The sequence below is a fragment of the Bos taurus genome, chromosome 11 (assembly GCF_002263795.3).
Source record: "Bos taurus isolate L1 Dominette 01449 registration number 42190680 breed Hereford chromosome 11, ARS-UCD2.0, whole genome shotgun sequence".
Taxonomy (NCBI): Eukaryota; Metazoa; Chordata; class Mammalia; order Artiodactyla; family Bovidae; genus Bos; species Bos taurus.
Window position 1 is genome coordinate 2,153,352 of NC_037338.1, and position 23,626 is coordinate 2,176,977.

Below are 23,626 nucleotides of genomic sequence, written 5' to 3' on the forward strand. Positions count from 1 at the left end.
GACATCTTGAGTAAAACACTTCCGGCCTCAGGTTGCCCAGATGTGAAATGGGTACAAACATCCCTCCTCTCTTCACTGATCTTGCACAATCGGAAGGCTTGTCTTTGTCAACCAGCGCGCCATAATTTGGTCTCCACCGCGTTTTGCTCAAAGATCAGAGCAGGGCTGGTCCAGATGCAGGGCCTCAGGCGGGCCCAGGGCGCAAAATTTCAGGAAGCACCCACTTTCAGGTTCCTGCAAGCGCAGGGCGTCCCGAGAGCCAGTGCCTCCGGGAACGTAGCGCCGGGCGTATAGAGTCTGCGCCAGCAGGCCTGCAGAAGCAAGTAAGAGACCACCTACCCGTCAGCGCTGGGCCCGCCCCCTCCGCAACGTGCTTCCGGCATCGAACTAGACGCCCTGCTATTGGCCGTTGTCCCCGTGACGCCACGAGAGCGCGCCCGCCTCCGCTGGCGTCTTATTTAGGGGAGCCCCTCGGCTCACCCCCTTGTTAGAACTCTAGGCTGGTAGCTGTCTCACGAGCTCAGTACCTGCGCTCAGGCGCCGGGTGGTCGTGGTCTCGGGCCCGCGAGTCCTATCCCGACAGCGCAGGGCTCCAGGTAGGTTAGATCTGGGCCGGATGGCGGGGCACGCTGGGCCTCAGCCGGCCTCCCGGGATGGGCAGGACTGAACGCTCCTGCCCCGCCTCTCCGAGCACTCTGGTGGGGTGGGCGGGCCTTTCTGAGCGCCCACTGAGCTAGGCATACAGGGAAACTGGGAGACCCACGCAGGGGCCCAGACGAGTGAATAGTAGCACGCGATCCCGGGCGCAAACCTTTGTCTCGCAGGCTTATGACGCCCCAGGTCCCAGCCTTTTTGCTTAAGGACCTTTTACGGAGCTGGATTGAGCTCAGGCACTGTGGCTCACTGATTCCCACAGAAGCAGCGGGGCCACTTTCTGGTACCTTGGCTGGTGACTTCACCTTAAGCCTCAACGCCCCTTCTGTGAAATGAGGCTCTCTGCCTGGAGGGATTGCTATAGAACGAAATGAGAACCTGCAAGGGTCTGTCGCGTGGGAAGGTCAGCCTGTGGTTATCTGGGAGAGCAGGTGACAAGCCCTCTCCCCGAGGCAGTAGCCAGCAGATCAAATTTCCCGGAGCATGGCTGAAGGCTTGCAGGGCGTCCCTGAGCCTCCCGATCTCCTGTTGGAGGTTCCTATTTCTCATCAATACCCCTGGGCTAAAGTGTCCCGTGCTTAACACCACGAGGACACGTTAACCCAAATCAAGAACTCCAGTGTCACCTGGACCTGGATTCAAGTCCCAGCACTTTACTGTAGATTTTTTATCTGTGAAATGAGACCAACAGACCCTGCCTTCCACAGTTGTCAGGAGAATTAAATCAGACATTGCAGGTAAAGCACTTAAGGTAAGACCTGGCATTCAGTGGGATGGGTTTAATCTTAGTGTGTGAAGTATCTCAGTGCTAACACTGTAGCTTGAACAGCCCTTGCCCGTGGCATGGTTGGTGGTTGTGTAAGGAAGGAGGGTAGGAGGTTTTAAACTCCTGGTTTTCTGGCTAAACTCATCAGCCAGCACAGTGAGCAATCAGAACAAGTGACCTGGATCTAATCAGTCTCTAACTTATCAAGGCAGACCGAATCATCAGAGAACCAGGAGTCCGGGATTACCTCCAAGTGCCTGTGCATAATGCATGCTAAGTCTCTTCAGTTGTATCTGACTCTTTGTGACCCCATGGGCTGTAGCCCACCAGGCTCCTCTGTCCATAGGATTCTCTAGGCAAGAATACTGGAGTGGGTTGCCATGCCTTCCTCCAGGAGATCTTGGTGACTCAGGTATTGAACCCATGTCTCTTTCTTCCCCTGCATTTGCAGACAGGTTCTTTACCGGGTCACCACCATGCCATGTCCCCCTCCAGGGTATTTTCCTGACCCAGGGATTGAACCCATGTATCCTACATTCCCTGCATTGGCAGGCAGGTTCTTTACCGGGTCACCACCATGCCATGCCCCCCTCCAGGGTATTTTCCTGACCCAGGGATTGAACCCGTGTCTCCTACATTCCCTGCATTGGCAGGCAGGTTCTTTACCGGGTTACCACCTGGGAAGCCCAGGCATAAAGGGCTGCTTTTGAAAGCAAGGAGCCATGAAGAGGAGGGACTTTGGGAACAGAGGCCAGACTTAGAAACAAAAAAAGAAGAGAACAGGTTTTGTCTTTGAGTGGAGCCTAGAACTCAAGATGGAACCTGAGCCTTGTTGATACTTTCTCAGTGATTTGAGGAGGGATGGCACCTCCTCCTGAGATGGATAATCACCAAGCTTTCCCAAGTAGAGCAGCTTTCCCTGCTCTGACATTCCTTCTTTCAGCTGAGACTAGCTGAGAGCCTGCTGCGTGGCAGGCACAGTACTAGGCATCACGCACCCAGTAGTGAAAGAGATAGTCATGGCCCAGGGACCCAGAGAGGAGAGGGCCCCTGTCAGGCTTGGCCCCTGAACTCTGCCTGCAGCCTCTCCCCAGGCAGCCTGTACTCTCCCCCATGCATGCGTGCTTATTTGCTCAGTCATATCCAACTCATTGCGACCCCATGGACTGTAGCCTGCCAGGCTCCTCTAGCCATGGGATTTCCCAGGCAAGAATACTGAAGCGGGTTGCCATTTCCTACTCTAGGGGATTTTCCTGACTCAGGAATCAAACCTGTGTCTCTTGCGTCTCCTGCATTGGCAGGCGGATTCTTTACCATAGCACCATCTGGGAAGCCCAAACAGGAGGGTAACAGGATCAAATTGACATTAAAAAAAAATTGCTTCTGTCAGCTTGTCTTTGAGTGGAGCCTGTTTCACCTGCGGTCTCTTGCTCATGGTGGGCCCCCCTTTAATGAATTCCTAGACCTATTCATTTTAGCCTAGCCCACACTTCCTCAAGAAACTCGACAAAGGCAGGGCCCTCAATCTTCCCAGCTGCTGCTGCTAAGTCGCTTCAGTCGTGTCCGACTCTGTGCGACCCCATAGACGGCAGCCCACCAGGCTCCCCTATCCCTGGGATTCTCCAGGCAAGAACACTGGAGTGGGTTGCCATTTCCTTTGCTAATACATGAAAGTGAAGTTGCTCAGTTGTGTCCGACTCTAGCTACCCCATGGACTGCAGCCTACCAGGCTCCTCTGTCCATGGGATTTTCCAGGCAAAAGTACTGGAGTGGGGTGCCATTGCCTTTTCCGCAGTCTTCCCAGAAGTGGTCTCAATTGCTGAATCCTACTTGACCACATCAGTTGCTAACATCAGCCTTCCCTGCAGGCAGGACGGCAGGGTCTGAGCACGTCTGACCTGCATGGTTTGCCTCAGCGGTGCCAGGTACAGCCTAAGCTGTGAGGGGCACTGGGTGAAGGAAGACTGGAATCCTGGGGACCTGGCTTAGTGGCTGGCATGCAGGAGTTGCCTCTCTAGAAGTGTTTCATTGCTGTTGATCAGTTGCTAAGTCGTGCCTGACTCTCTGAGACCCCATGAACTGCAGCACGCCAGGCTTCCTGGTCCTTCACTGTCTCAGCGTTTCATTACAGGCCCAGAATTGAGCAAAACATGACCAATACATGGTGAGCAATACACGGTGAAATAACTTAAATCTGGACCACTTCCCATGCCGTGTGCTGGGGAAAACTGATGGGGCGAAAAGCCTTGGGCTGCAGCTCGAGGAGCTTTGGGAGCCCCAGCGATGGTCTCAGGCCCTCTGTCCTCAGGACCCACTTTCTCCCCATAGGAGCTGATGCTGGGGTCCAGTGGCAGGAGGTTGCTCACGACTGTGCTGCAGGCGCAGAGGTGGCCCTTTCAGCCCTCCAGAAACATGAGATTGGTGCAGTTCCAGGCACCCCACCTAGCGGGACCCCACCTGGGCCTGGAGTCAGGGAATGGCGGGGGTGTCATCGACCTCAACGCCTTTGAGCCCACACTGCCCAAGACGATGGTGGAGTTCCTGGAGCAGGGAGAAGCCACTCTGTCAGTGGTGAGAAGGTAAGTCAGCAGGCAGCACGACCCTGCCTTAGCTGCCCCGTTCTCCCTCGCTCCTTACCACCCCGTCCCCGCCCTGGGAAACAGAACCAGGGTAATTCTTTTGCAAAGGATCAGGGTAATGCAGGCTTCCTCTCTCTTAGCAAAGAGCCTTAGGAGTCTTGTGTGTCAATAGCCTCAGTTTACAGGGGCCCCAGGGAGGATGACTGGCCTTCCCAAGGCCACATACTTGGTGAGGGGGCAGGATTCTACTCTGCCCCACTGCCTTCCCGAGGGGGCTAAGGTCTGCTTGCTGGAGGGGTTGGCACCTGGGGCCCTAAGAGGACTGAAAAGATGTTCTTAAAGACAGTTCTTGGGTTTGAGTTGGATTAGGTAGGTGCCTCCCTGAACCCAGGAGCCCTATGGGATCTGGTCTAAAGACGCTGACACACAGGAAATTAAAAACTAAGTTAAAAAGCTAAAAACACTCTGAGATGTCATTTTCGCCTGTTAAGCTTATATAAATACGGATGTTTGACAGCACACAGTGTTGGTAACAGTATTTTCCCCCTACTTTCATATTCTTGCAAGATTAGAAACTCCTTCCCTGTCCTTTATTAGAGAATTGGGTGTATCTACTGTGCAGTAATATACAACTGTACAAAAAAGAGGAAGCTAGTAGACTTTATATGGTAAGATCTCTAAAATACATATTTTTTAAAAGATGTATATAACATGCTGTCATTGGCGTAAAAAAGATAGGAGAAGAGTATACACAGAGTGACCGTGAAGATCCATACAGGACACAGCACTTGTCTATGGGGAGGGAGTGGGGTGACTAGGAGAAGGGGTGGAAGACAGAGCTTTCCCTTACCCCCATTTGCACCCTTTGAATTCACTTACATGGAAATTATTATGTATTTCTGTATTATGTTGTTATTTAGTCGCTAAGTAGTATCAGACTTTTTGCGACCCCACAGACTGTAGCTCACCAGGCCCCTCTGTCCATGGGATTTTCAGGCAAGAATACCGGAGTGGGTTGCCATTTCCTTCTCCAGGGGATCTTCCCAACCCAGGGATTGAACCCTCGTCTCCTGCATTGGCAGGTGGATTCTTTACCACTGAGCCACCTGCGAAAGCCCGTATTACCTCATGGGGGATCGGAAATCAACACTGGATGAGCATAAGCAGTGCTCTCATATCAAGGGGCAATAGCTGGGCTTGATTTTCAATGCTGACTCTGATGGTTGATCTAGAAAGTATGTTTTAAAAAGCAAAGCGTGGTAGCAGCTGCAGGATCTCCCCAGAAAACCCCTCTCTCCTGTTCTGGTCTTTGCAGAGCACTGGCCACCCAGTTGCCAGTCCTCCCACGGTCAGAGGTGACGTTCCTGGCCCCAGTCACTCGGCCAGACAAGGTGGTGTGTGTGGGCATGAACTATGCAGACCACTGCAGAGAACAGAACGTGCCTGTGCCCAAGGAGCCCATCATCTTCAGCAAGTTCGCCAGCGCCATTGTGGGGCCCTATGACAACATCATCCTTCCGCCTGAGAGCCAGGTGGGTGCCCGCCCTCCAGTCCCCCACCCCGAGTCCCTGGGGCCATCACAGGTGCTCAGCGTCCAGCCTGAGGGAACCACCTGCTGCTCAGTAGCGCATTAAACAGAAACTCCAGGGTGTTATACAGTGATAAGACAGCTCCTGGGGGAGAAAAAGACATTAATTGTTTTCCTGTTTGATTATAAAAGTAATATACTTGCTTTATAGAAAATAAAATATGTAAAGAAATTATAAATTTCATAATTTTCAAAATTACATAAATACATAAAGAAATGAAAAGCTACACATGTCCCCACTGTGCCGGGCTTGCAACATTTGTTTTACTATATATCTTCCCAGAATTGTTTTTCTTTTGAACTTGTGTTTTGGGGGAATAGCCAATTAACCATGTTGTGATGGTTTCAGGTGAGCAGCAGAGGGACTCAGCCGTACACATACACGTGTCCATTCTCCTGCAAACGCCCCTCCCATCCAGGCTCACATGACATTGGGCAGAGTTCCCTGTGCTGTACAAAAGGTCTGACCTTGGTGGTTATCCGTCTTAAATACAGCAGTGTGTACATGTTCATCCCGAACTCCCTAACCATCCCTTCCCCCCGTCCCAGCAACCGTCAGTTCATTCTAGCCAGTGAGTCTCTGTTTTGTAATTAAGTTCATTTGTATCACTTCCCTTTATTATTCCACACATAATCCCTAGGGTTTTTCTGTTTCTGTCTCTTTATACTGTGCATATGCCTACCATTTACTTAAGTTCCCCATCAAGGACATTTTTCATGCCATTAAATATTCTCCCCAATGGTTTTTAGGTCACTGCTTAGTTTTCTCTTGTGTCAGTGGCGATAATTCATTCAATAGTCCTCATATTGCTAAATAGGTTGTTTCCAGTTTTTAGCTTTTATAATGTTGCAGTGAATATCATTATAGAAGAGACTTTGCACATCCATCAATGTGTGATTATTTCCTTTAAATTAACTCTTAGAATGTGAGTGTCTTTGTCAGAGTATAGGCAGGGTTTCAAAAATTAGCCAGAGTGACCTTCGGCTGCAAAAGCAGTTTACATATCCACCAGCAGTGTATGTACCCATACTAGTACTTTAAATTTTTAGTTTAGAAATACTTTGAAAATTATAGAAAAGTTGGGGGAAAAACACGCAGCGACTGCCCAGAGTCTTGACCTGGAGTCACCACGTGCATTTTGCCGTCTTTGCTTTTCTCTCTCTGCCTCCCCGCCCTGCTTTCCCACTTCTCTGCTGCTTTCCTTCCCTCCTGCCCCACAGGCACACACACACTGTTTAAAGGGGGGTTAGTAGAAAGAACTTTACAAAGTAAATTGTAGACGTTGAGCCGGTTCACTCATAATTGCAAGTCATGTAGCAGAGCAGTCCTGCCCCTGGTTTCCTTACCCTCCGGCTCTCCACCCAGGCGCCCCTTCCCAGTAAAGTCTGTTGCTTTGTCAGCAAAAAAGAAAGTTCACTCATAGAAACTTCAGCATACGTCTCCTGGGAATAAGGACAGTGTCCTACATGACCACAATACCATTACCACAGCTAAGAAAGTTAATATTAACCATAGCTAATACATAGTCCAACTGGGAATATTACCCGTTGCCTCCAAAGGCGACTTTTAACTTGGGTCCCGTTTTGATTTTTGGAGTTGGTCCAGGGTCAGTCAGGGTCACACATTGTTTTTGGTTGTGTCTCTTAGTGCCTTTTGTCTAGAACAGGGATTCACAGACTTTTTCTCAGAGGGCCAGTTAATAGTGAGTGCTCGGCTCTGCGCGCCCAGCAGTGTCTGTAGTGGCAGCTCAGCTTGGCCGCTGCTGTGTGGAAGCAGCCCGGCTGGTCCGTGGAGGAACATGGCTGTGTCCAGGAAAACGTCATTTACAGGAACAGAGACAGCAGACAAGCAAGGATTTGGCCTGTGGGCCTCAGCTTGCTGACCCCTGATCTCAGCAGTTTTTCTCCCTACCCTTTTTTACCTTTCATGACAGACTTTTTGAAGAAATCAGGCACATTGTCTCATAGCGTGTCTCACACTCTGGATTTGTCTGGTCAGTTCATCATGATTAGATTCAGGTTAAACATTTTTGTAGAGTTCTACACAGCTTAATCTGTTCAGGCTGCTGTAACAAAATACTGTAGAATGGGTGACTTATAAAACAACACTTGAGTTCTTGAAATTCTGGAGGCTGGGAAGTCCAAGATCAGGGCACCAACAGATTATGTGCCTGGTGAGGGCCCCCTTTCTGTCCACAGGTGAGTGTCTCTTCACCGTGTCTTGGGTTATGGAAGTGAGCTCTCTAACACCGCTTTCCTCATGGGGGCTCTGCCCTTGTCACCTAAGCACCTCTCGTGCCCTCACACCTCATGCCCTCACACTGGGGTTTAGGTTTCAGTCTGAGAGCGGGGGATGGGGCAGGACAACCGACATTGCTGAGGCAGCAGGCGCGTGCTTGCATCACGTCCAGTGTTGGGTGGTCCTGAAGTTTGATCGCCTAGTTTCCTTGATGCTCACGTGACCTCTCCATGGTAAGGTGCCTTTCACTGTGGTAACTGGTAAACAGTCTGCAGAAGAGTCACTGAAGCCACATGACTATCTTATTTGCCCCACAAGTTCTCTTCCAGGGATCATCTGGTCACCCTTCCCTGAATCCATTACTGCAGTAAGGGTTAGAAAAAGGTGACTTTTTCTTTCTGTCATGCCTTCTACTTTTATTAGCTGGTATTCTGTGGAGAAACACTGCTTGGCTCTTTGTTTTACCCCTGTCCCGTTATCACTGTAAATTCCTGACTTTTACTTTTATCCAATATGTCATAGTCCATAGTCCATCATGGACATTCTTTCTGATACTCAGAGGATCTGTTTGGTCAGGGGGCAGCTTTCGGATGGCCCCCACCCACAGCACTTTCTGAGCACTTCCTTCCTACGGCGAAGCAGTTCCAGGCTTATCTCGTACTCTCATCACCGACATGGACTTGGCCGTTTCCCAAGGAATCCAGTTCTTTTTTGTGTTCACGGTTGTTACTATTAGAAAAGTCAGTTTGCATGGCTGACTTGTATCTACTAGATATTTGCGCTTTGCTGATTATGGAACGGGCTGAGCATGTTTTCCTTTTTGTGGCCCTGTGTATTTATTTTTGTAAACTGCTTATTCAACCTTTGGCCCACATTTATTTTGGCATGTTGATCTTATTTGAGTGAGTTAGTGCATTAAAGCACTTAGAATAGTGTCTGGCAAACAAGTAGAGTTCGCTATTGTTACTCGGTATTTATCCTTTTTTGGAAGTATCAAGAGTGATTTTGGTAAACCCCCCACCCCCACCAGATTGCTCTTCTGCAGTCACTGGAGCCACTCTGCCTGCCTGCAGCGGTGCTGCCTCCACTGCCCCGAGGCTACGGTCCACACGCAACACCTTCCCTGCGGGCCCTCCCCTAGGGTTGTGGTCTTCCACACACGGCCCGGCAGCCACCCCACCGTTCAGAGGCCTGGCCCCGTGGCAGGAGCCCCTTAGCGGAATAACGGGGCCCGGAGCCAGGCAGCTTACTGCCCCTTTCCTGCCCTACAGGAGGTGGACTGGGAAGTGGAGCTGGCCGTGGTCATCGGAAAGAGAGGCAAGTACATCAAGGTGAGGGAGAGAGGGCCGGCTATCCTGGCACTGCGAAGTGGTTGGCATCTACCCGCTCCTGACACTGCCTTGTCCCTCACCCACCACCACCTCTGGCTACCTCCAGCCACTAACTTGGGATCAAGGCTTTGAGACCCTTTGTGATAGGGCTTGGTGTCACCATGAGCTAACCTCCAATCTGGCCAAATCCCCTGCCCCCAACAGGCTACAGATGCCATGGCCCATGTGGCTGGCTTCACTGTGGCACACGACGTGAGTGCCCGTGACTGGCAGATGGGACGCAATGGAAAGCAGTGGTTGCTGGGGAAAACCTTTGACACCTTCTGCCCTCTGGGCCCTGCCTTGGTGACCAAGGACAGCGTGGCAGGTAGGTCTCTGACGGCCCGCTGGGCAGCTCCTCTCCTTCCTCCTGCATAGATACGTCAGTGAAGCCACTTTCCAGTAGGGGAGTGAGGGGCGTGGCCCGCCGAGGGCCCGTCCCCAGCTGCCCTTTCGTTGACGGTTGGATTAGAGCAGATCTCTCCACCGGCCTCCCTCCCCGTCCCCACTGTAGAGGCCTACAGCAGCAGAGGCGGTGACTGCACTCAGGACGTGAATTACAGGGGAGGGCTCTCTCCTGACGGCTGGGTCAGGCTTCCTCTGGCTGCCACCATCTGGGAGAGTCCTTACGTTGGAAGGAAGCAGAGATGGCCTTGGAGGATCACAGAGAACAGCTGTTCCTGAGCCCCCGGCCCTTTTAGTGAAGGAGATGGGAGCTAACCCCCAGGGCCTCACCCAGCCACCGTGTAGCCTGGTGGCAGCAGCTACAAGCAGTAAGGGCACAGTGGGAGCCTGGAGAAAAGACGGGGGTGAAGAGGACAGCACAGCCCCGGGCAGGAGTTGTCTGTGTAATTCAGCCTCACGGCGCCCTGGGCAGTCAGTCATCAGTGAAAGTACACTGTGCTCCTGGGGGCGCGCTTGTGAATGTGTGAAACACCAGGAAGTTAAGACGAAAGTGCTGGTTACCCAGGACACATTTACAGGTCAGCCGTCAGGTGCAGGAGTCTTCACTACTGCTCAGGCTGTTACCCTGTGGCTTTATATCACCCAGTCAGCCTCTGCTGCAGATAGAATCTGTTTTTTAAGGCAAAACCCAGCCACTGTTCTCAGCCCCTGAAGTCTGGAACACCCCCTCATTAACCCACCCAGTGACCACTGGTGGGCGCTCTGCTGGGTGGTGGGCACAGGGAGGCCTGGGCAGGCCAGAGTCCACACAGACTCCAGGGTGGGGAGCCCAGCAGACAAGCCTCTGCCTGGCAAGTTACAAGGCCATCCTGTGCTTTCGTTTCCTGGTTGTCAGGAGGGGGTTGGGGGTCGGAAGGGAGAATCCCAAATATGTCATTTTTGCGTTTCAGACCCACACAACCTAAAGATCTGCTGCCGAGTAAATGGGGAAGTGATGCAGAGCAGCAATACCAACCAGATGGTGTTTAAGACAGAAGAGCTGATAACCTGGGTCTCCCAGTAAGTGGGGTGGAGCCTGGCCCCAACCACCACCTGGGGGCTTTACCCCCCATGCCAGGCTGTGGCACCCCAGCCCCTGACCTCACCTGGCCCTTCTGCCTCTAGGTTCGTTACTCTTTACCCAGGGGACATCATCCTGACCGGGACGCCCCCAGGTGTGGGTGTGTTCAGGAAGCCTCCTGTCTTCCTCAAGGTAGGTTGGCTGAGTGAGGAAAGGCAGAGGCCTGGTGGCGTTGGCTCAGACTATGTGCAGACATGTGCACGCCACACCTCAGGCCTGACAGCCTCATGGCCCACTCTGTTGCAGAAAGGCGATGAAGTCCAGTGTGAGATTGAAGAACTGGGTGTCATCATCAACAAGGTGGTGTGATGCCTTCTGCTGCAAGCAGAAGGGGCATTTGTTCCCACGGAGCCCAACATGGCGAGAGGCCCGGTGCCAGCCCCTTCGAGGCTTCTCTTCAGGTAGAGGGGGAGGAGATGGTGCTCACCTCCTCAATAAACTTCTTTTTGTCTTCCTTTAGGATGTGTTTCCAGGAGTGAGAGGGCATTCCCACCCAGTGGGGAAGGAGAGCAGATACATACACATGATCACACCAGAGAAACAGTGCTGAGCCTGGGCACAGGGGACTCATCCAGTCCTCTAGTTTATTGCAGCAAAGGATGCAGAAAGCAAGACATAGTCAAACCGCAAAAATTTGACAGTCCAGCTAATAAGTCTTCTGCCTCAGGGCAGGGCTGCGGTCCAGGGCTGAAAAGTCTCGACATGGGCTCCTCCCCACAGTTCTAGCTACAGATGAACTGCCGGATGAACTGTCCCAGCTTTTCCTGGCTATCCCGGCTGGCGAAGGCAGGGGACAGGTGGAGCATGGGGCCTGTGGGGCCGGGCGTCTGCTGCAGCACCTGAGCCGCAGAGAAGGGCTCTGAGTGCTCACATGGGCGCTGGGCCCCTCCCCTGGAAAACTGACCCCCTAAGCCTTAGTGTCTGAGGTCAAATGCTGCCTCTCAAACATCCTGATACCCCACCTGGGAGCAGGATGAGCCAGTGGTCAGGGAGACAGAGGAGCAGGAAAACTGTCCTACCTTCCCCAGCTACTGTCTGCATGCCTGCTCTTGGGAAACCCTGGGTAAATCCCCGAGTGGGTACAGCCAGCTCCCCTCAGCAGCTCTGTCAGGGTATGGGGGTGGGAGGCAGGGGGACAGGAGGATGGAGAGACCGGCCCCTCTCACCCCCAAGTCTCTGAAGGTCCAGATGGCACTGATGGCAAGATTTGGGTCCGCACACTCTGGATGAAAGAGAAGTGAAGGCTGTAGGTGGCGACAGTCCCCTGGCACAGCTTCTCTTCTCTTTAAAGAGGGAACAACCCAAGGAGAGGACTCAAGCTGGACCCAAAGGTCTCTACACTGCAGCCAGTACTCCTGACCTTGGGCTTTTACTGCCCACTAGGGGGCAGCAGCCAGCAGCCGACCTCCCCCTGCCTCCCGGGGCCTGGGCTGGCTGCTGGGACTCACCGAAGAGCCCTTCCTCCTGGGCTGTGGCCCGTAAGAACTGGAACAACTGCTCCGTGTAGCCGGACTCTGTGAGGGAGAGAGTCTGAGACCTGGGCCCCACGCAGGCAGAGCTCACCCCGCACCGTATTCGGCCTCTCCTTAGGATGGCACGGTGTGCGGGCCTCACCCGTATCTGGGAGCCGTCCTCGGTGGAGGAAGGCGGCAGCCTGCGCAAAAGCCTTCAGCACTGGGCTGAGCAGGCGGCAGAGGAAGAGAAAGAAGTCGGGGCAGCGCGACTGCTGGCTGAGCTGGAAGGGGACAGGCCAGGGTGAGGGCGGCTCCCACCGCCTCCCCCGCCCCCTCCCCAGCGGCGCCCCACACACCCTGAAGTAGCGGCCCTCCGCCTCCTCGAAGTCGTCGCTGTCGCTGTCGGTGAAGTCCCCGCTCAGTTTCCACAGCAGTCTCGCACTCAAACGCTGCCTCCCTGTGTCACAGGCTGGCTGGGAGCCCCGGGTCTGAGGGCCGGGAGAGCCACGGGGCCCTGTCAGGCTGGCCAAGGGCCAGTCTCGAGGCCCCCCAACGGGGTACATGGCCATCCAGATGCCGGGAGGTGAAACCAGACGCAGACCTGGGGGGCCGAGGAGGATGCCCCAGGCCACGCCAGACGGTGACAGCTGCTGAGAGGACAGGAGCACCTACCACAGGGGCCACAGCCCCTGTGGACAAGAGATGTGGAGGGCAGGGGGTCTGCAGAAGCCCCCCGAGGTGCACCTGTCAAGTTCTGCCAGTACAGGCACGCACGGGTCCAGTGCAGGCGTGGTGACCCCGAGGTGGAGTGTGGCGGCGGCAGGACCCAGGCGTCTATTCAGCTGGGGCTGGGGCTGCCCTCCCCCACCCCCACACAGGGCAGAGGAGCCGGGCTCCAGGCAGGGGCTTCTGTCTGCAGCCCCCTTCCTACCTCCTCAGCCACGAGGAGCCCACACTGGATGAGACGGTCCAGCACCTCCTGACAGTAGCAGTAGCAAGACTGGCAGGGCTGAGGGGCGACAGGCACCAGTGTGAGCTCAGGCAAGCCTGACCAGACCTGCTGCCACAGGGCTGGGGCAGGCAGGGAGGCACAGGACTGAGTGGGCTGCGGAGGAGGCCTGACCTGCAGCAGCAGCAGGTCCTGTGGCAGCAAGTGTAGCAGCAGCAGGATCTGGCAGTACAGCTCCTTCTGGCTCAGCAGCTCGACGCCCTGCAGTTCCCAGGGGCCCTCGGGCGGCACCCTGCCTGCCAGCAGCCCTCGCACAGCACAGGCTGGGGGAGGAGGCGGCGGACATGAGGAGGCGTGCCGTGCCCCTCACCCCTACGTGTTCCACCCACCGCAAGCCCTGGGGACTCACCACCCACAGCCTCGCTCAAGAAAGTGGGCAGCAGCTCGGCGCTCAGGCGTGCCAGGGACGTGAGGCCTGGGCCAGGGCGCGGAACCACCAGCAAGTCCCCCTGCTGGATGCGCAGCAGGGCCACGTGTGGCCGCAGCAGGCTCAGCGTGTGCTGCACCAGGCACCGCAGCTGCCCCGAGAAGCCCACGTCAAAGCCACGCAGCAGCGTCTCCTCTGTCAGCCAGGAGAACTCCCCCAGGAGCTGCGACAGGAACACGCCCTGGGTGGGCAGAGGAGGATGAGCCAAGGGCCGGGGCTCCTCCCTTGGGCCCTTAGCACCCCGGGCCCTACCTTCTGGTGCTTGAACAGCAGCAGCGTTGCCATGATGGCCGTGCTCATCACCGCGGAGCTCGCCACGCTGGCTGGAGCCAGAGGTCGGGGATGCTGGTCAGGGCCGAGGCCCAGCAGCCCCGTCCCTGTCACTGGGCAAGTCTTCCCAGCCAAGAACACACCTCCCTGCCAGCAGCCACACACACACTCCCACACAACTCCACCCTGGGAAGGGCACAGCAGGCCTGGTCCCTGCATGCCACTCTCCCTGGTGGAGAATTGACATCAAGTATATGCTGCAACCCAGGCTGGGAGCTCCGAGACCCTCCCTGCCTCCTGTAGGCCTGTGCTGTGCTTAGTCGCTCAGTCATGTCTCTTTGCAACCCCATGGTGCTACCCACCAACCCACAGTCTCTGCCACGGCAGAGACACTCGGGAAGATGGTAACTATGCTGTTAAAAGCCCCCTCTGTTCCAGGTACCTGTTAAGCCCGTGACATACATTATTCAGTTCAGCCAATGTCACCTCAAAGTGCAGTGGGCCGGGCAGCTGCTTGCTTATGTGCTCTGACCTAGTGGCTCATGTTCCCCCTGGCTGCCCCCTCCTCAGGGGCAAAGACAGGGACAGGCTCCACTCTTCATGTGCCCCAAGTGGGCCCACAGGAGGGGGCAGGTGCAGAAACCCACCTGGAACGGAGGGCCCTGACCCACTGGCCAACTTGGAGAACACAATGCTCAGGAGCCTCCCCCAGAGGCCAGACCGAGGGCCCCTCACCATTCAGGACGTGCCAGCTCAGCCTCCTGACCAACAGCTGGTCCTCCTCCCTGAGGGCCAGAAGGGGTCCGGTCACAGGTGTCCACTCCTGCTCCTTCTCAGTGTCGGGGACAGCCGTACTAGAATAGAGACACAGGCCACAGGATGAGGGGACCAAGCGTACAGACAACCACGGGGCACCCAGAGCTTTCCAAATACAAAGGTGAGGATGTTTCCCGTCCCTGGAAGAGCGGGCCCGTGTACCCTTAGTGCTTTCCAGGCTGGTGTGCCATAACCCACACCCAACTTACAGGCGGGGTGGGGGGCACCTGGATGGTTTGAGATGACGAAGATTAGCTGGTGAGGGAAGGCTGGGGCTGCTGATGTGTCTGTGGTCAGGAGAGGAGGGGGCGCCAGCTCACAAGCCGGGGTCTGAGAGCTGCCTTCCTTGCCCAAAACCCTCATACTCCTCTGCCCTTACCACTGGCCCAGCACGATGGGCTGCAGCAGCTGCTCCAGGGTCTGCCTGCTGCCCCAGCAGCTTCTGGCATCGATGATGTATTCCTGCCCAGGACAAGGCTGTCAGGTGGTCTGCCCTGGCCCACCTGGAAGCCTACATACAGCCCATCTGAAGTATGCCAGGCCGTCCTTGCAGTGGCCTGAGGGCCAGGCTGCCAGAAGCCCTAGAACGGACCACAGGTATGCCCAGCCTTGCCCAACAGGGCCCACACCTGCAGGGAGAAGGGCTGGGCCAGATTCACACGGACACAGACTCGGCGGCCACAGCCCCAGCGTCGCAGGCTCCGCAGAACAGCCAGAGCACCTGTCCACAGCCCCAGCGGGGCCAAGGCCTGCAGGGAGGAGGAAGGCACTGAGGGAGCCGGCTTGCCTGGGGGGCATGCTTTCTGCTCTACTTCATCTTAGGCTCAACCTGGCACATGACCATGACCTCTCCAGGCTTGTTCTCGTCTGTGAAACAGGAGAAATCCTTCCCTAGCAAGGTCTTTTGGGAATGAAATGAGAAGATGACTGTTACAGCCTTGGTGGGTGCCACAGGATAATGACCATAGGGGTGGAATTGCTTTGCACTCCCCCCTGAACCCCAGCCCCGAGGAGCCTCAGTCACAGGATACAAAACTGTGCCTCCTCTCTGGAGATGGTATCCACTTGGGGACCCAGGGCAGGAAGGTCTTACGTGGCATGTATCATGGGGTGCCTCTGGAACCAGGTCATAGGTGACAGCCACCGGCACAAGCAGAGTGTCTGGGACGATGCCTGCCTGGACCCCCTGCACCACCAGGCCCAGCCAGGACAGGCCCAGGGCTGACAGCCGAGGCCCCCGAACCCCAGGGGGCTCCTCCAGGAAGATGAGCAGGGGCTGCCTGCTGGCCAGCAGCTGCTCCACAGTCTGCAAGTGGGTGGAGGGAGGCAGGTGTCAAAACCAGAACAGCTAAGGCCCCTGTTCCCTTTCCTGGCCCCATAAACCACCACTGGGGGCACAGCACTCACCGCATGGACCACAGCCCTTGCAAGAACCCCCTCAGGGCTGTCCGGGGAGAGGTTGGCCTCTGGGGGCAGAAAAAGCCCCCCAAGTTTCTTCAGCAGAGCTCTGTGGGGCACAGGGCAGAGGAGGTAAGGTGCTCAGGAGATGGGACCAAGCAGGAGGCTAGTGAGAGCCGTGGCCCCCTCAGGGCCAGCCTGGGTCCTGCCTCAACACCCTGAGGCCAGGCATGGCCCTAGAGCCCACAGCTGACCCTCCATCTGAGCCCCACAGGCTGGGCTGCACAATATGCTGAGAGCAGAGGGGCCAGGAAGAGACCCTCTGGGGAGCTGATGCTGGCAACACCACCTCCCTCCCCCACACCTCTCTCCCAGTCTGGGGACCTCGCCGCTGTACATCCAAAGGCACAAGCCTTTTACCTGAGGAGGGGGGAACAGGTGCGGGGGTCCCAAGCCACACGGAGCACGCCCACGCCCTGGGAGAGCAGCACAAAGGGCAGCAGGATGCCATCCAGGACTGACTTGTGGGTAGAGAGGAAGACGAGCGGCGAGCCCTGCTCCAGGGAGAGCCAGAGGGAAGTGCCAAGCCACACCCCCGCCCTGAAGATGCAGGCAGCCGAAACCTAGCGCCTCCAGACCCAGGGCAGTCCCAGAGGGAGGGAGGGTTCGGCTGAGCAGGCTTTCTGAGCACATTTCCCAAAAGCGGAGGAGCTCTGTCAACAACTTTTAAGGTAATGCATTGACGTAATGGTTGTTAAGACATGATGAAAAGCCGTTAGAGGAAGCCTCTAGGGAGCAGGACCGTGAGACACGAAGACAAGGTCGTCAAAGAGCAGTGCATTTTTCCCACCCAGCTGACAGGGCTGGTCCCGACTTAGGGCTTGGCCTAGCCTCTGCTCCTGTCCCCACCATCCCACCCCATCCCCATTCCAGTGAAGGCGGGCCTTACTGCCTGGGAGGCCTTCTGGACCATCTTCATCTGGCCCCTGTACAGCTGCACGTTCAGGAAGAGGCAGTTCAGGAACCGCAGCAGTGCCCAGCTAAACAGCCTGCAGAGCAGTGCCCAGTCTGAGGTATGGGCCGCCCAGAACTCCTCTAAAGCAGGCACTACTACTGTCCTCATTTTACAGAAAAGGAAAGTGAGGTTCAGACTGGTTGCAGAAGCTGCTGGGTAGAAGAGAAAGCTAAGAAGTGGGGGTGCTGGGACTGGAAGGTGGGCCTGACAGCAGAGCCCACACCTGCAAGGTGCTGATACTCCCCTAGGAAGACGTCATGGGCCACTGCCTCAGAGCACGTCTGTGCCCCCATGCATCCCAAAGGAGATCAGAGAACTGAGACTCTCTCCAGGCATAACCAGCCTTGTCTTTGCAAACTGCTGAGGCAAGTGGACTAAAAGGGAGGGGTTAGTGATGTAAGAAGGAGAGGGGACAACGAAGGGGCAAAGTCTGGGGAGGGGACGTCCAGAGCCTGATGAGAGGACTGGCTTTAAGCGGGAGAGAGGCATAGATGCAGGCAGCATGGAGACACGGAGGACACGTGGCATGTCCTCATCAGATGGCTCCTGTTTCTCCATGAGGTGTGATCAGGACACAGCGCGTGAGTCAGAGAAGCAGCAGTCCAGATCAGAGCCTGTTAATTTCACTTTGGTTTCTCCATCCATTTTCCCAAGTTCTACTGCCATCCCCACCCCCCATCATCTCACCTAGACTAACAAACCAGCCTCCCCAGAGGACCTGTTCTCTATTCTTGACCTCAATTAACCTTGCTGTCACTCTCTGTCTAAAACCTTTCCATTGGTTTTCATTGCACTTAGAAATCAAATCCAAACATCTTGTATACCGCTCTGCATATCTGCTCCCTTCTACTTCTCGATTTTGTTTCCAACAACTCACTCCCTCACTTGCCAGCTTCCAACCACATCAGCTTCTTGAACAAACCTGGCCTTTTCCTGCAGCCACAGCTCATGCTGTTCCCTCTGGGAGAACTGCTCCCTGACATCCTCACTTCCCTGAGGCTGGCTCAATTCCCCCTTCTGTCCCTGGCTTACAGGTCTCTTCCCCGCCTTCAGGTTTTCTCAGTCCTAGCCCTTGTTCTGTCCTTCTTGCAAGCATGTGCCACCTCCACTTCCCCAGAGGCTTGCTGCATCTGCATCTAAGAGGAGCTGCACCCTGTGCAGGACACGTGTGGAAGGAAGCAGGTGGTGACAGTGGCGGGTATGTGTGAGTGAGTGGGCAGGCCTACAGATGGGGACCCCGGTCTCCTCTCTCCACCGGAGCCTGACCTGGGGGAAGGTGGAGGGGCAGAGGAGGCACTGAAGTCCAGGTCACAACCAGGCATTCCTGAGATGATCCCCCTAAGCCCCCACCCTCTCAGGACAGATACACACAGGCCAGCAGTGGTGAGAACACCGACTGGAATCTGGGAGCTGGCTCAGATCAAAGCCCCTCCCCCTTCCCCAACTGGTCCCCTGAAGGAGCCAGCTGTGTTCAAAATTCTTAGTGTCCAGATCAGGGCTCTCCCAGGCTGTCTGGTAAATACACCACTCAGCTCCCCCAGGAGGGGAGTCTAGTCTTTCCCCAAGCCCAGCCAATGCTCTCTCCCTAAGGGCAGAGGCCCCAGCTCAGGGCGCCCTTCAGCAGAGTTACCTGAGCAGGAAGGGGCGGGGCGGGGCCTGGATGTGGCCCAAGATGCGCTGTACCTCTTTCCTCACGTGGCTGGGCACCTGGCCTTCCCCAGCCCCTCCCGGGGCCCTCCCTGAGATGACATTCTGCACCCTGTGGTGGAGGGCAGGGGAGGTGGTGGTTGCAGTATAGGGCTGAAGCAGACCTAAGGTCACTTCCCTCAGCCCCGTAGTCCCCAGGGCACAGCCTCCAGCCTTCACCCTCCATCTTTAAAAAAGGGTCCCTGACCAAGCTAACACTCTTGAAACCAGTCCTTTCAACCAGCCCCGCCTAGAGCCTTTATCATCCCTTTAAGGATCCCAGAAATACCAACCAGATCCCAGTCCCTGCCTCCTCACCCAGTGCTTTCCATGATCTTCTGTGAGGCATCCTGGCAGGGTGGTATGTGCTGCTCCAGTGACCACAAGAAATAGCAGAGCCTCCGAACCAGCCAGCCCCGAAACCTGGGCACAGCCCCCAGAACAGGGGGTAGATGTCTCAGAGGCCCCCACCCCAACTAGGGCCCACAGAGGGTATTCCATTAGGAAGGGATCACATCCTAGTCCCGTGGACTGGGAACACCTGAGCTTGGCTTATGGAGCAGGAAGAGGAAGCACCTGCCCACCTGTGGCCCATTCCTATCCCCTCTCCCCAGGGAACAGGGTACAGGTTCGGGGCTTGAAAGCTCACAAAAGGAGCTGAGGGAAACTCCAAGCCTGCCTGTCCCCACCTGTGGGTCTGGAGCAGAGGGCACAGTCCATTCTTGTCCCATCAAAAGAAGAAAATGATAACACAAAGCAGGGCCCCAGCAGCCCTGTACCCAAGGGCCCTGCGCACCACCCGGCACCACCCCCAGCTCTGACTACCTGGTGTTCTCCTCCTTCACCAGGATCACATTGCAGAAGCCGAGGTCCATTATGCTTCTGTGGAAGAGGGACTCCTGCCGGAAAGGGGTAGAGAGCATGTGCTTGGGGGCGGCCTTTGCAAACCGGCAAAGGAAAGCTCCTGCTCTGTCTTCTGCAGTCCTTCCCTGATGGGCTCTACAGTCTACCGAGAGATGGATTATAGCACTGCAGTTCCCAAAAGATGTCTGACCTCAGATCCTGAAGTTCACTTAGGAGAGAGGGCTCCATGGTCAAAAGGAAAGGGCTGCATCCTCTACAGAATTACCCTCTTGGAGAGTAGCATATCATCTCTGAGAAGTTCTCTCACCAACAGCAGGGAACATGTAGCCTGGATCTCCACAAGAACCCTGAGTCCCACCAGCCCCAGCACGGACCTACAAAGGCCTCAGGCATGTGCCGAGTGCTCGCTGACTCTGAGTGGACAGTGTCTCCAGGCCCTCCACTCTGAGTGCAGGCATGCTCAGACCCCAGCCCTCTGGCCTCTCAGATCCCTCTGTACCTCCCCACCCAACTCTCCCAGGCCTGGGAGCCAGAAGCCAGGAGCAGGCCCAAACCACCAACCAACAAGCACTAGTGCACCCACTCCCCTGAGACAACAGGCTAGGGAAGGGCTGGGCTTGAAGACATGAAGGAAACTGCTTCCCGGGGCTGCGGCAGCTGTGGCTCCCAGAACCAAGCTTCCCAAGGTAGGGCCTGGCTTGACCGTCACTCACCCAGCTCTTAGGGGTACAGGTCTGGCAGCAGCGACCCACAAAGGGGCGGTATTTCCCCAAGAATGGGGTGACAGCCTCCAGCTTCATCCCAAAGCCTGAGGACCACAGGCTGGTCTGGAAAAGGGCCACAGGGAGAGATGAGGGGACTCAAAAGTCCTTGACAGAGGGAGGTGGGCTCCAGGAGTGAGGGGCACAGGACGGGAGGCAGGAGGGTAGAGGGTGTTCTGGGAATGGGAATGCTACCTCCTGACCATCCTGGCTGCTTTTCTTCTGGGTTTGGAGTCTGGCTTCCGCCATGGTGTTCATGGGGGTCTACAGCATCTGGGAACCAGCCACCTCTGCGCCCCTCCTCTCTCTCCAGAAGAACCTGACCTGGGAAGAGGAAACAGGATGGAGGAGGTACTGGAATCTGGGCCACAACCAGAGGTTACTGGAGTGACCCCCACGCCCCCACCCCAAAACAGACAGACAACATGCAAGCCAGCAGTCATTTGATCCAGGGCTGGAATCTGGGGGCTGGCTCAGATCAAAGCCTTTCCCCTCAATACCCAACCGATCCCACCAAGGAGCCAACTATCCTCAAAAGATCTCACAGTGTCCAGATCAGGGCTACCTCAGGCTAGCACTCAGAAAATGGGTTGTCTCATCGTCGATATCCACTCTGCCTTCTCACAGCACAGATGGGGCTGTATTAGTGACTCTGACACTTTCTGTGCACTAGGAAGGAACAAGCCTGGACTGGCAGGAAGGAGGCATTAGGCTGCCAAATAGGAACAGGACCACTGTCCCGAGGCCACCAGGGCCTGCTCAGCACCAGAAGACAGCCCCTTTCCCCTCAATCATTACAAGAATGAGGGCTGAGGGTACTGGATGGGTGATCGTTCTCTGGGTCAGAACTCAAAGAAATGCCACACAGACCTGTCCCCAAGGAATGGTCTTCTGGTTGGGGATAAGACACTTTTCCACAACTGGTATCCTCTCACACAGCACTCTCTATGGAAGATCCCACTTGGTATTGCCTCGGCCTCCTCCTTTCTACCACAGTATAACATCCATCTTCCATAAGACAGCACCAAACCCCTCCTAGTCCAGAAACGGGGCCCTAAAAACCCTTCTCCCCTGATCTCTCTCCATGTCCCTGATGGATAGGCTGATCCAATTATTGCTACCATCTCTACCCTCACTACACAGTTCCTACTCCTACCTGGGAATGCATTCTCCCTTCCCATCACCTCCCCAAATTCTAAGTCCACGGCTCTAAGTCCATGATGCTTCTGCATCACCTTCCAGGTTTTTCCTCCCTTCCTTGGTTCCCCCAGCCCAAGCCTGCCAGGAAAGAAGCCTCCTCCAGAGTTAGCCCATATCATCTGAAAGTATCCTGAAGGCAAGAGCTACAATGCACTCATCTTCGTATGCCCAGCCTTCTGCCCTGCCCAGAGGGGGGACCCAGGAGATGCTAGTTAACTGACTGTAACTTCGTCTCCCAGAATTCCTCTGCATCTCTCCTCTTCTCCTCAGTTAGCAGTTTAGAACCACAAGACCAAGTGGTACCAGGATCACAATTCCCCAGTGAACAGCTCTGCTAGACTCATCTGGAACGTACCTCCTCCTTTGAAAATGTTCTCCCAGCCCAATTCACTAACACTTGGCACAGGAAGTCCCCAAGACCAGGCTCCAGTCTGTGGAGTCCTGCCTGCTTGGCAAGGAGGGTGTCTTCTCCCCAGCTTCAGAACACCCCCACTCTCCAACCTAAACCCCCTAGATCTGGGCTAATGCTACAGGGACAGAGGAAGGGAAGGATATGTTAAGGCAAGGCAAGGGATAACTCCCAGTCACCAACCAAGTCAGCTACTCAGCTCACACAATCCAGGGCTCAGTTTGGGGATAGATCTTTCTAGCACCCCAGCCCCCCAAATGGGGACTTCTCTGTCAGTCTGCAACTCCCCACCTGGACACCCCTCCCCGCAGGACCCCAACAGCAGAGGCGGCAAACTGGCCACTAGAGGGCCAAATGCAGTTCACAGATGTACTTTCTTTGGCCCTGCAGTCTTCTACAACTTGGCGGATTAACCTCAACATTTAAAACTAGAGAGCTTGTCAATCATAAATCAATTAAAAATAAATAAACACTTTTTAAAAGCCAGAGAGCTTGTTACTTTAAAACAACAACAACAAAACAAAGAAAGAAAGAAAAGAAAACAAAACAAAACCCGCGTCTCCAGCGGCTGTTGTTAAAAAAAAAAACAAACACAAACCAGCGACCTGGCGTCTCTGGCACGCACCCCACAGGGCCTCGGCTGGCCAGAGCCCAGCGCCACTGTCCCCATGCCCCTCGCTCGGCCGCACGCGCCCTCCCGTCCCCCACCACCTCAGGCACACCTGACGCCCGGCCCCTGTGCGCATCTGAGTTTGCGTCCCTGATCAAAAGATCTCATCCAAACCCGTTCCCCTGCCTGGTATGCCTGTTCCCTACAAAGAACATGCTGAACATGACCTCTTCACCCTGCATCCCGCACCTGGAGTTGGAGGAGAAGGGACTCAACTCAGCCCCTCACAGACCCACAGCGAGCGTCCCCCGAGCTGCCCTTAGACGGAAGGAAGGGGTCCTGCCACACTGGTTCTGCGTCCAGGGTGACGAGAAGCGGAGGACCACACTTAGCTAGGCTCTCTGAGGGGCTGCCCTTTAGACCACGTACCCCACAGTGGGCGCACAGGGCCGGCCCCCTGTCCAACCCTCACCAATCCCCAGAAAGGCCTTCCGGGTTGGCACCCAAAGCGGGAAGGCCCCTGAGCGGTCCTGAGCCTGGCCCGACCCAGCCCAGCCCGGGAGCAACTCCCTCGAATCCTACCTCACACCCGGCACCAACTCCCGCCAAAGTAGCAGCCGGAAGTGCACGCCGACAGCCTCTGCGCGCCGTCTGAAAGGCACCTCTGAGAGCCAATTGGAAAGCGCGCAGGGGCCGAATCCCCGCCCCTGGCGCCCTGCCGCGACGCACGCTGCGTGGCCTCGCGGCCCTGAATATGGGTGGGCGGGGCTGCTTGTGTGGTTTAGGGTGTGGGGTTGTCTGGCCGTGGAGTGTTCAGTTCAGTTCAGTTCAGTCGCTCAGTCGTGTCCGACTCTTTGCGACCCCATGAATCGCAGCACGCCAGGCCTCCCTGTCCATCACCAACTCCCGGAGTTTACTCAGACTCACGGCCATCGAGTCAGTGATGCCATCCAGCCATCTCATCCTCTGTCGTCCCCTTCTCCTCC

The 23,626-nt window shown here is 55.7% G+C and overlaps 2 protein-coding genes across 9 annotated transcripts; one reads left to right on the top strand and one right to left on the bottom strand.

Annotated features, from left to right (window-relative positions):
* Positions 1–434: 434 nt before the first annotated feature.
* On the top strand, positions 435–11,180 carry FAHD2A (fumarylacetoacetate hydrolase domain containing 2A). Of its 2 annotated transcripts, XM_024998371.2 has the most exons (9): positions 487–596; positions 1,362–1,405; positions 3,749–3,999; positions 5,315–5,531; positions 9,098–9,157; positions 9,362–9,524; positions 10,552–10,660; positions 10,766–10,853; positions 10,968–11,180. In XM_024998371.2, exons 3-9 carry the CDS (start codon positions 3,755–3,757, stop codon positions 11,028–11,030), a joined length of 945 nt encoding a protein of 314 aa, XP_024854139.1. In that variant the 5' UTR covers positions 487–596; positions 1,362–1,405; positions 3,749–3,754; the 3' UTR covers positions 11,031–11,180.
* An 88-nt stretch (positions 11,181–11,268) lies between these two features.
* GPAT2 (glycerol-3-phosphate acyltransferase 2, mitochondrial) lies at positions 11,269–23,297 on the bottom strand. Of its 7 annotated transcripts, none has more exons than XM_024998782.2 (22): positions 23,223–23,297; positions 20,617–20,745; positions 20,374–20,487; positions 19,622–19,695; positions 19,115–19,219; positions 18,741–18,869; positions 17,045–17,144; positions 16,516–16,649; positions 16,105–16,204; positions 15,791–16,003; positions 15,327–15,446; positions 15,077–15,159; positions 14,617–14,735; positions 13,864–13,934; positions 13,534–13,792; positions 13,299–13,447; positions 13,107–13,184; positions 12,532–12,663; positions 12,336–12,456; positions 12,170–12,235; positions 11,888–12,004; positions 11,269–11,560 (listed from the first exon to the last, which is right to left on the bottom strand). In XM_024998782.2, exons 2-22 carry the CDS (start codon positions 20,677–20,679, stop codon positions 11,490–11,492), a joined length of 2,418 nt encoding a protein of 805 aa, XP_024854550.1. In that variant the 5' UTR covers positions 20,680–20,745; positions 23,223–23,297; the 3' UTR covers positions 11,269–11,489. The 7 variants fall into 7 exon arrangements, with proteins under 7 accessions (XP_024854550.1, XP_059747280.1, XP_059747279.1 ...); XM_059891297.1 differs by lacking the exon at positions 23,223–23,297 and adding an exon at positions 22,890–23,220 and having other exon boundaries at positions 11,888–11,943; XM_059891296.1 differs by lacking the exon at positions 23,223–23,297 and adding an exon at positions 22,890–23,204.
* Between the last annotated feature and the right edge of the window lie 329 nt (positions 23,298–23,626).

Coding starts and splice junctions, on each gene's coding strand:
- GPAT2 (XM_024998782.2), bottom strand. CDS start 20,679: ATGAACACCATGGCGGAAGCCAGACTCCAAACCCAGAAGAAAAGCAGC. Junction 13,793..13,863: donor TGCTGTTCAAGCACCAGAAG/GTAGGGCCCGGG, acceptor CTGCCCACCCAG/GGCGTGTTCCTGTCGCAGCT. Junction 12,005..12,169: donor CCAGGAGGAAGGGCTCTTCG/GTGAGTCCCAGC, acceptor CCCTCTTTAAAG/AGAAGAGAAGCTGTGCCAGG.
- FAHD2A (XM_024998371.2), top strand. CDS start 3,755: ATGCTGGGGTCCAGTGGCAGGAGGTTGCTCACGACTGTGCTGCAGGCG. Junction 9,525..10,551: donor GACCAAGGACAGCGTGGCAG/GTAGGTCTCTGA, acceptor TTTGCGTTTCAG/ACCCACACAACCTAAAGATC. Junction 10,661..10,765: donor CTGATAACCTGGGTCTCCCA/GTAAGTGGGGTG, acceptor TTCTGCCTCTAG/GTTCGTTACTCTTTACCCAG.